Source organism: Charadrius vociferus, unplaced genomic scaffold, assembly GCF_000708025.1.
Source record: "Charadrius vociferus isolate BGI_N301 unplaced genomic scaffold, ASM70802v2 scaffold278, whole genome shotgun sequence".
NCBI lineage: Eukaryota > Metazoa > Chordata > Aves > Charadriiformes > Charadriidae > Charadrius > Charadrius vociferus.
Genome location: NW_009649705.1, coordinates 735,346 through 746,608, shown reverse-complemented (window position 1 = coordinate 746,608; position 11,263 = coordinate 735,346). Strand labels below are relative to the sequence as shown.

The following is an 11,263-nucleotide window of genomic DNA, read 5'->3' as shown; positions in this document are numbered from 1 at the left end:
CTTGCACTTCATTGCAACCCTTTTGCCCCCCAAAAATCCCAGTAGCTATACCTGGATGCAGCAAAGGCAATCACTAGGCAATCTTCTGTGGCAGGGAATAATTCAAACCACAACTCGCCTGCTTTCAGATGCATGGGATAAAAGACATGAACGTGCAATAGGGGCCATAGCCTGAGAAGGCCCGAATGTAAAATTGCTTGTGCATCAAATCACTGCTAAAACATTTCTTCAGCCTCATTCCACATACTGGTAAGAGGAGTTATGCTTTTGTGCACATAAGATCAATTTATACTGTGTCACCATGTCCTGCTCCTTACTTGCATAATAAGCTTTCCATAACTTTTGTTTTGTTGCTTCTTGAAAACTCTTGAGCAGACTTTACTTCAGTTCTTATTCTGGCTGGTTCAGTATCTTCCATGGACAAGTAGTAACATGGAACGCGTAGCAAGGCAGTGCTACATAGCTAAGCAAAGTAAATAAATGTAAGGATTAAAACTAGACTGATGTAAATGCTTTATGCATCTTCTAGATGCAAGAAATTTAGAGCAAGTTGCAAGACAGATATTCTAGTAAATGTCACTTCATAGTCATAGGAATCAAGTCCCAGTTTTAAAGGCAGGAAATGCAGCTTACGGCACACTGCATTTTCTAGCTGTCACACCAAAACTGCAACTCCAAAGTCAATTTGTGCCAAGAGAACCAGCTTCCCTGCTGGCTTCCCAACCAGGAGAACCGGGAAGCAAAACTGACTTGAAAAGCAGAATGAAACTCAGTTGATTTCCATTGTCTAAGTGGTTTAAAGGGGGGGGGGAACACAACAACAAACCAACCAAACATGCTGATGAAACAGACCAGAAGACCAAAACACTCTCATTTACGAAAGCCCCCCCCTAAGTAACGAATTTAGTCTAGTTATTCTATGATGTTATTAGTAAAACTGCTAAAGGCATTTCTACATAAAGAATGAAAGTGCACACATGCCCAAGTATTCTCTTTTATGCTATTTTGGGGACATAATTCCCTAATGTCTTGCTTTCAAAAGCCTAGTATTTTCCAGTGCACTGAATAGATTGGCTCTATCTCAGGCTTGAACATCAAAAAGTAACCTTCACATTCATCAATGAAAAGTGACAACTGATTTTATTAACTGTATTCATTATAACACATAATATGACAGTGGGAATATTTTTCACTGTAAGATTTTTGAATGGAAGAAAAGTGCAGTTAGTCTGAGTTCCTTACATTCATTAGAAGCAAGACTATTGAAACCATCAACATTTACAATGACACATAAGCAAACACCAGAATCAGTGCCAATAAATACACAGAGTACCAAAATAAATATTTACAGAATTAAAAATATAATAAACACTGATTAGTATATCCTTGTGAACTGCCAGGGAAGAAAGACATCTATTGCTATCAGTTAGGTTGTAAATACGTTAGGAATACAGTGATTTGAGGAGACACATACTCACCAAAGTTTGTAGAGGTGGAAAGGAGTAGAGTGTGTCTAACAGTCTGTTATAAAAACACCCCCTGGAGTGTTGTGAGCTTTCACTAAGAAGAAGTTGGTGCACACAGACTGGTCAGATTATTAGCAAACCACTTAGATAAGAGCAAGGAGTTCTCGCTCTTTATCTCACTCATTATCTTGAATAAGTCGTATGCTACCTTTCTGGAGGTGGCTGACACAAAAAATATGTGGGAAAATTGTAATTAACAGTGATCTGTCAGCTATAACACATCTTATAGAAACAGGTCAAGTGACTTCTAACAGGACATGTCTGTCCTTTCAGCACATGGGAAACCCCGAGAGCATCAGTTTGTCAGATGCAGTGTGGAGCAGTCCCTGCTACATTTTCCTCAGGCACACCATGATATTTAAGCAGAGTTGGGCTGTGATAAAAGACTGAAGCCATGCTGTGTTTTCTGGGCTTACTGAATCTGTATTTTCAACCAACCACATTCATGCCTCATCCCCCATTTCAACAGGGCCACAAGCCTCAACACTAGAGTTTTTCTGAGACAGACTCTGCTGACAAACACAGCAAGGAAAATTCAGGTGGGGTGAAATTATGGGATCTTCACTCAATAACAACCGACACCACTAACAGATCCACTGATTTCAGAGGGAACACTGGTGGACTGAGATCTTGTCCAGCTGTTGCAATCTATCCCCATGGCAGAGGATCTACTTCAATTCTACACAAAGGCAACAGCTTCAGCCCTGCTCCCTCTTTTGAAAAGCAGGATAACACTGCTTTTATCAAGCCACGTGCTGCAGAAAGTTACTTGCACTGTGCCTAGGACTTGCTGGTGCTGCTGCACAGTGTGTCTTACACTCCCTCCCCACTTGCCCTTGGGCTGCGAGGGCACAGCCAATGCTCACCGCCCCGCCAAGCCAAGGGCTTGGGTCTTCGCAGCCCCCTGGCAAAATGAGGATGGAAGAGCAGTGAGATGCCACAGGTCAGTACTGGGCTACAGGAGATTTGGGGAAGTCTCTGTGCTAAAACTACCTTCGGAAATGGAAGGCGCTGGGCGCTGCTCAGGTGTCAATGAGAGCAGTCACACTGTAGTCCACCAGGCAGGAGCACTGGCTTCAGCACACCCAGACTTGCACAGTCTGGCTCCTAACTCGGTGTAACACAGCAACCCCAGCATCAATGCAGGAAAAAAAGGAGACAGATTTTATAGGCGTATGTTTAACTCTCTTTTTCCACAAGAACCAGAGGTCCAGCCCTCGCTTGCATCCCATCTCCCAGCCACCCTATCAACCCTGCCAGCCCAGCCCAGTACCACCACCCTGGCTTCTTCCGCTGCTACCCAATCTGGCAGACACTTCCACATGGTGACACCCCACACGCCTCTCCTAGGATCACACAGCAGAGCCAGACAGCAAATTCTCCCACTGACAGTGCCTTGCTCCCCCAGTCCGTGGGGTGCAGGTGAACTGGAACAGACCTTCCCCTTTGCTGTCATTAACCAAGAAACATCACCAGATGTGTAGCTTTTACATTTTAAGGTCAGGTTTAATTCAAAGCAGATGTAGCCAATTTTCTTTTACGAGCGCATTATGTTCAAAGCTTCCAATGCATCTGCATAAAAAGTCCATGGAAACAACCTGATACTGAAATAGCAACTGTTTTGATACAATGTAATCCAAACCAATAAAATTCTGTTAAAGTTCTTACCACTCAGTCCCTACATACTGTTCTCCCTAAAAACAAATTTAAGATGTGGCTGTGAAACAATAAAAGGGAGGCATCATTAGTTACCATATCAATAAACAAGAACAATGACACACTAAGCAGGGGTTTTAGCGCTCTGGAAAGGATCTGGTCCTGGTTTTGCCATCGCAAGTTAAATTAAGGAAGGCAGTGATTGTGTTAGCTGTAATTTAAACATGCTGAGCACTGGAGTTATGTGTGGGAGTGGCTGCTTGTTAAGATGGAAAAACAATGGAAAGACATGTTTTGCATTCAGATCAGTAAAAATACTACTACAGTAATATGAAAGACTGCACAATCACCAGAATAATGTTCATCTTTAAAAAAAAGGGAAGACTTGTTTAAGAAACACTTCCTATTTCCTTCAAGATTAAGAGATTAAGGACCTTCTCCAGTTCTTACTGGAGACAGTGGAAGCTTTGCCACAGCACAAACTGGGGCCTTGGAAAGAGATTGTCACATCTTCTTGTCATTTTCTAGCTTTGTGGCCATAGCTGGATTAGCTTCTTTTTTAGAGCATTGCTTGGATGTGATGTTACAGTAGGCAAAGCAATCTTCTTCTTTTAGCCACCGCTACAAGAAACCTTTAATCCTAGCAGTTTAAATTCTTTGCCCTGTGAAGTACACAACCTTTTCCTCTCCACTACAACTTTGGTTCTATTTATTTAAACGCATACAGAAAGGAAAAAGAAATGGAGTTCTTGCCAAAGATAAAGAAAATCTGCGCACAGTCTCCACATGAAGAAGCTTCTGGGCTTTCCCAGAAGAGTAACCTGCTACCCTGCTAGATTTGCTACATGGTCCACAACAGGAAAGTGGAGGGATATATGCAAAATATCACTCAACATCCTCACCCACATGTATGAGATCACACAGCAGAGATCTCAGTTTTAAATATCTTTGCAGCTTGTTCTGAAGGTAACTTCATTTCTTCCAGCCTGAGAAGTAGGAGCAAAGTCCCCTTAAAGAACACACTGGCAACAGCTCCTCTTTTCTAGTGCTGGAGGGCTAGGTCAAGAATCTCAGTTTCCCAAGTTTCCGCAGTATGGCTGAGAAGGAACGAGAGACAGAGAGAAGAGAAAAAAAAAAAAAAAAAGGTGGTCCCAGGCAATAGTACTCACTGTTTTGGATGGAGAAGTCCTCTAAGGCAGAAAGAGCTTTAACAACCTGCTTTTGCAGGAATAAAGGCCCCCAGGATGTGGCTTGAGTGGTTATAGCTCTTATTCTTTTGCATATGGCAATTTCTTCCATGCCTCTCTACAAGAAATGGACCTAGGAAACACCAAATCAATGCTGACTGTTCCTAGCCCAGATGCTCACAGGGAAGACATGTGAGCTAATGATGAGCTAAAAAATTCCTGTGAGTCAGACTAAAAATAAACTGTCCCCTGAACACAAGCAAGACAGATTCAGATACATTCTGCTCGCAGTAAACAGCACATGGACTCGTGGCAAGGGAATCCCATCATTCCATCCCTCCCATTCCTCAATGGAAGGGACAGATGTTCAGTGGGGACCAGTCCCAGGCCACTGAAGACAACTGACAGCATATTCTCAGCATTGAATCTCGGAAGAGTCAGTTGTGCAATTCTGCCTGGACACGTGGAGTTATGTCATCACAATGAAAACATAAACAAAGCAAAAACAACAACAAAAAAAGAAAAGCCGCCCTTCCCCCCCCCCAAAAAAAAAAACAAACACCAAAAAACAACACTGTAGAAGCTGTCACGTGTAAACTCTGCCAAGATTCATTTCTGCAGCATCTTTGAGTAGGTGTCAATTTGTTTTTTCAAGACAGAAGCCTCAGCCTTTCACATCAATAACTATGAAAATACATTTTCAGGCCACCTTGCTTAGAGTCCCCCATTGTGGCTGTTAGATAACCATCTGCCTTGTAAGTGGCTATTGTTACTGTGAACTGTCTCTTTCATACCATTATCTTGCTGAAAAGCCTTTTCTGAAAGTAGTCCATTAGAACACGGGAAAAAAACCTCCGAGCATGGCCATGTAGCAGAATCAATGGCTCCCTTTGATCTGCAAGCTCAGTCAGTACTGCAAATTTAAGAAACAACAAGGTTTTGCTTTGCTAAGCAAAGCCTGTTAATTTGGCTCATCTGCACTTACAGCATCTTACTGAAAATGCCATCTGTATCAGACGTTTTGAAGACTTTGGTGCAATATTCGCTTAGCTTAGATAAATAATTTAGTAAGATTCATTAAAAAATAATCAGTGAATTAATTTTCATAGCGTACATCTATGCATGTAATTTTTAAAATTCAGTCCTCTACTAGCCTGAATGGCGGTGAGGATATTCACAGTGGATGAAGAAAATGCTGGTGATTGATGGAATAAGACTGAACATAGATTTTTCTTATTCTAGTCATGGAATTTCTTCTGAAATCTACTACGTGTGCTTGAGTCCTATTACTGGCAAGAGCAAAATGCATACGCACTACAGGGAAAATAAGACCCTTTAAGTCTGTTGCAGGCCACACATATAGTACAGGAAACTTAACTCCTACCATGACAAAAGAAGTCCACAAAAACATTGTTTCATGCTACCGAAAGGAAATCTTTTGTGCTGATATATAGGACGGGAATGTATACCACCGAAATCACTGTAGATAGCTATAAAACACTACGTAATATATAGAAATATCCTAAGAACATACAAAATTTACCAGTAGTGACCTGAAAGTGCAAAGAGTACATATAACTAAATGCCAAGTCCTGATCTATAAAATCCTTTATGAGTGACATACAAGCTGATAATTACAAAGCATCATTCAGACCACAAAATAACAAATAAAACAAAGAAAGAAAAGTATTCTTTATGAAAATCAAAACGACGACAGCATTGGGAATGTTATCTTTGGGACTCAGAACACCATTTCTACCTCGATACCTACCAAAGCCAAGGAAAATATAAGCTTGAACAGGGTAACAAAAATAAGAATGCAAACCACCACAGAATGCCTCCGGACTATTACCTCTTTATGTCTCAGCCTTTAAATCCAGCAAGCCATTAACTGTTTGTTCTTAGGCATCTCACAGTATTTTATAGGGATCTTTCAGGAATTAAATCTAGGTCTAAAGAAAGCCTTTGAACCTCCTTCCAATGATTGTTTTAGGCATTGTGTGGAGTTATACAAGTATATTTCTATGAAAATTGAAAGCCCTAGCAAATATTAAATTTTCTATTATCTTTTGAAATAAAAAACGTAGATGGCTTAAAGACAAAAGTGAGTTTTATAAATACAAAGTTAATTTGAGCATTAAATTGTATTTTTACTCTCACACAACCATTACCCTGAATCCACGTCAGTATGTCGCAAGGATTCAAAATACTGACGCCCTACTACGAGCTACTTTCCCATTTTCCTTTTAAGGATATGATTGTCCTTAAAATATGTACATAGCAAGCAGCCAAACGAACCGCCAAGAGATTTGCAAAATGTGCTTCCACTGGGTACGCGATAGAAAGCTTGAGAGAGCCACTGGGGAGCACCTGGCCTGGGCAGGCACCCTGGCCGCCTTCCCACCCCGCTGCCAGCCCAGGGCTCCCCGCTCCGCACCGGGGGTTCCCACCGAGGAGGAAGCCGTCCGCCAGCATGCAGCGGATGGAGGAAAAATGGGGCAGAAAACAAAAGGAGAGAGAGAAAAATGAAGGGAAGCCAAAGCATTTTAATGATGATTCGTGTTAGTCATTAGGTGCAAGGGAGCTAGTCTAGCATCACTCTATTGGTTTCTCAATACAGACATGCCACAATGCAAACAAAATGCATATGATGAATAATTTGCCACATACAAGTCCTGTAGAGATGGTAGCCAATATCTTCTAGTGGTTTTAAAGATGCACCACTCCTACTACCTGTACTCGGTGCTTCTGGTTTTTATGGTACTACCCCAAGCTCACCACGTCCTCCCTCCCGCTCAACGTCCGGTACCCTATAGAATCTCTCTGCACAATTTGTCCTTACAACAAAACGGGGAATTATGATTTTTCTGCAGAGTTGGCATGCAAGGAAAGATGAGTCCCTTACAGTCAAACGAAAACAGAACAGAAAAAGGAATGTCAGGTTTAGGGCTGAGGACCAGGATAATATTCCATGCTCTGTACAGTCATCCTTTTGAGGGTATTTCAGCTTGAACTTTCTAAAATGCACAAGCAGAGTCAGGCCAAATGCAAATCCCTTTCTCAGGTGAAGGAAATCACCGCCAGCGTGTTCAGAGACAGATCTACAGCACATGCCCTCAGCCTGCGCGTGGGAGCGTGCACGCGTGGCTGTGTTCCCGTGAGCGTGCACGGGTGTGTGCCTTCGCCCGGGTGCGTGTACCCTGGGAGGAGGTGCGTTCTGACCACACATGCATATGTACAACACATCTGTGTGAGCAGGCATGTAGAAAACCACACACATATACATTAGAAAGAAAACATATAAAATAATCTCCTTTGAAGTGTATTAAGGTTCTTACTCAAACCATGAAAACAGGGACTGTTTTCTAACTAACGCTTTCTCCCTCTTCACTGGGGCATTGCAATTCGGTATTAAATCCTGCAGTAATTTCAGAACTAGATGCCAATTTTACCCTTGCGACTATAAGGTCATTTCCCCAGTGAACCACACATATACACACATACAATTCTTATTGTGGTATTGCCTGGCTTTTTATGGTTTATCTATAACCTTAATATCCTTCAAATGTATATTCTGTATATTTATTTTCCTTTTTTCTTTCAATTTAAGAGACAATAAAACCAACTGCTATGTAAGATCAGACCCATTAGCTTCAATGATGTGAATTTAGGATTCTCTGCATAATATAGACAAGTATATTTTTAAAATGTATATTATTTTTCAGATACACTGGAGTATATATTTTATATTAACTGTGGTCTGATGATTAAATACTTATATCAAAATATTTTGTAAATAGATAACATTTACCTTTAGACTTCAGTGATTTTTGGAGCTTTTTCAGTGTATCATAAAAATACGTCCTCAGGCACATTAAAACCCTATTAAATTTCTTTGAAATGTTGTCAATGCCCATGTACAGTAGCCACTATTCAAAAATGCCCTGGCCATTAATACATTTCTCATTAGATCCAAGCTCATCAGACCATTTTATGTATCACTAGATTACCATATTTCTTTTTCTCTCTTAAAGTAAAATTATTCTGACGTTATTAAGAATGAAAATAAAAAGCAACGAGAACCCAAACTTTCTTTAAATAGTCAAAAACTAATTTTATATATTTTAAAAAATAATAATTAAAAAACACGTTTCTTTCCTGGGTTCCTTCTCTGTAAGGTTTAAGCCCAGAGCAACTTTGTCTAAACCCCTGAAAATAGAGGTTTGCAGTGGCAATGCTGTCAGAACTTCAGCTCTGACCCATGGAATGTGCCACTGGAATAAAATCAGCACTTTAGACTTATTTATCTGGGGATGCATGAGCCCATACAAAACAGGGTTTTGCTCTAATTTAAGGTACTTACACGAAGTTCTATCATTTTAGAACTGTAAAATTATCTACCTATAAAAACTAACTCTTGCTTAAACTCTAGATAATACAGACGGGTGATTTTTTTTTTTTTAATAAAAAATCTGTAGCATTGAGTAAACCTGCTAAAATATGTATATATTTACACATGGCGAGCAAGTTATTGTATAAATGTGAACAGTGTGTATATATTGGCATTTAGTAAAACTTCCCTGAACCTGATCGTATGCATTATTGGACAAGTATTGATGTAAACATCTGAACCTACGTCAGGTGTCTCTGTTACCCATTTACATTAGACCAGATCAAAACCAACCAGACAGACAGACAAACAAAAATATGTTTTTCTGTTAGACAAGTCCACCTAACTCTTTAGCTACTGCACACAAGTCAATCAAGTCTGCTGCTGAGCAGTGCTTTCGTTCCTACAGCAGGTAAAATACCTGTTAGGTTGGTTGGTTTTTTTCTTGGCATTTTTTTCCAACATCTTGTAGAGCAAACACCGTTTTCGGAGCCAGGCGCCCACCCTCCACTCCTCCCCAGAAATGATTAAAAGATAAGTGTATTGGAGAACCTCTTGTGTCGCTCCTCTTGTGACTCTGTTCCCTTGAAGAACTCATGGCACTGCTTTGCATGAGGAAGGATGCTCATTTAGGTTCAAATTCCAAGTCCTGCTTCCAAAAAGGCATGTAAAAATGAACCTCCCCAGTGTTTAGTGCTGCAGAAAAAAGATACAAATGTAAAAAAAAGTGCTCAAAAAGACGTCGACTTTTTATATTCAGCCATACAGTCTAGTAAGAAGGGATTCAGAAGTGCAGGCCCTTGGAGTACAGTGAAGTAAGCCTTTTAGGTGCCTTTCTTCAGGTGATGTAAAACTAATTCATTATCTGTGGTCTCCTATGCAAACTTTCACACACTGACCTTGCCGTCCGTCTTTGTCTCCACCTCTTATTCAACTACTTTTTGGCACTGTCCTGGTATGTGGCAGCTTTCACTGTTGTCCCTGCTAAGCCCCTGTTACTGACCCGGCGTACCAGTACTTTAGAGACAGGGATTTTTGTTCTGTGCATCTCACTTTTGGCCAGGTGATGGTGTGCGACATGATGGCTGTTACTGGCGTCTGCTCCATGGCTGGCAGAATGCGACGAAAGGTGTTTAATGCTGATGGGTATCTTGGAGTCCTTCAATGTGCTTGAGGGTGTTTTCAGTGAACACGTGGTTGTTATTGGAGACACAGGCTTGGAGCGTGGCATGCAAGTGACCTGTTCCTCCGCAGGCCCCGCTGGTGGGTTCTCATCTGGCTCGGTGTAGAGATCGTAGAGAGCATCCCCACTGTAGCTGTCCCTGGGAATGGTCTCCTTCTGGATGCTTGTGGAACCATCTTCCTCAGGACCAGGGGTGGTAGAATCCCAGTAGCCCTCGTCACTGTTTGGGATGCCTTCGTGCTGCTCTTTCTCCCTGCCCTTCTGCTCCTCTTTGTGGTTGGGGTGAACGGGGATCTGGTGGAGGCCACCACGTTTCACTGCCACCCTGTTCTGGGGCCCCTCAGTACCTCGGTTCTCCTTCAACCCCTCGGGCTTCTTTGTGCCTCCTCCACCTCCTCCTCCTTCTGTCTGGGTCTCCTCTGTCTGTGACAGCATATCCCAGAACTCCTGCAGGCAGGTGTCATCCACCTGGTCCGGGCTGGCCATCTCCTCCCCTCCTCCCTGGTGGGCCACCATGGGGGGCTGCTTCTTGGAGGCACCCATCTTGCCGGCCCCGGGGGTGCTCTTCTCGCAGCCGCCACTCCCGCCGCCCACATCCTCCTCATGGTCCGCAATAATATCTCCGCAGCCTGTAAGAGAGTCAAAGCTTTTCAGTGAAGTCACGTCAGCAAACATCAAACAAATACGATCAATCGATTGCTCTGAGGGTGGATCAACAGAGGAAGGGTCAGGGGCGGCTGCCGTCTCTTGACCGCTATCACAGTGAGGTTCAACAGGGGGAATAGTCGTTATTGGAATGTCACCTGTTATGGCCGCATCCTTCGCAGTCCCAACCTCTCCGGCGCCCGGGTCCGGTCGCTCGTGGCTGAGCTCCTCGGGTCGCCTTCCAGCAGCGGCAGAGTCCTCCCCGGGGGGGACACCGCTGTCCCGCGACTCCCCACCTCCCGCTTCGGGCTCCTCGGCCGAGACGTGCGCCTCTCCGCCGCGCTTCTCCCGCGGCGGTTCCGGCCCGATGTCTCCTCCTGCGCCGCTCGGAGTTTCAGACAAAGGTTTCGGCGTCTCCTCTTTGATGCACTCCAGGCTGGCGGTCAAAGACCCCGGCATGATAAGCCCGGACTGGATCTCCGAGCTTTCCCCCCTCTCCTCCTTGCCGTTTTTATCCTTTTTATGCCACCGCATGCTGCTGAAGATCCCTTTCAGCCCCTTCTTTTGTCTGCCGCCAGCCCGCTGGTCCCCGCTCTCCGCCCTGCCGTTCTCCGGCCGCCCGTTCTTCCTCAGCAGGGAGAAGAAGCTGTGCGACTTGGCCACCGCGCTGCCGGGG

At 43.3% G+C, this 11,263-nt stretch overlaps 1 protein-coding gene across 1 annotated transcript in view; it reads right to left on the bottom strand.

The window, feature by feature from the left end:
- Positions 1–9,693: 9,693 nt before the first annotated feature.
- AMER2 (APC membrane recruitment protein 2) overlaps positions 9,694–11,263 on the bottom strand; it is a 2,670-nt gene continuing 1,100 nt past the window's right edge. Inside the window, exon 2 of the mRNA XM_009890641.1 lies at positions 9,694–11,254. Within this exon, the coding sequence (XP_009888943.1) occupies positions 9,694–11,254 (1,561 nt within the window). The remainder of the gene's footprint in view (positions 11,255–11,263) is intronic.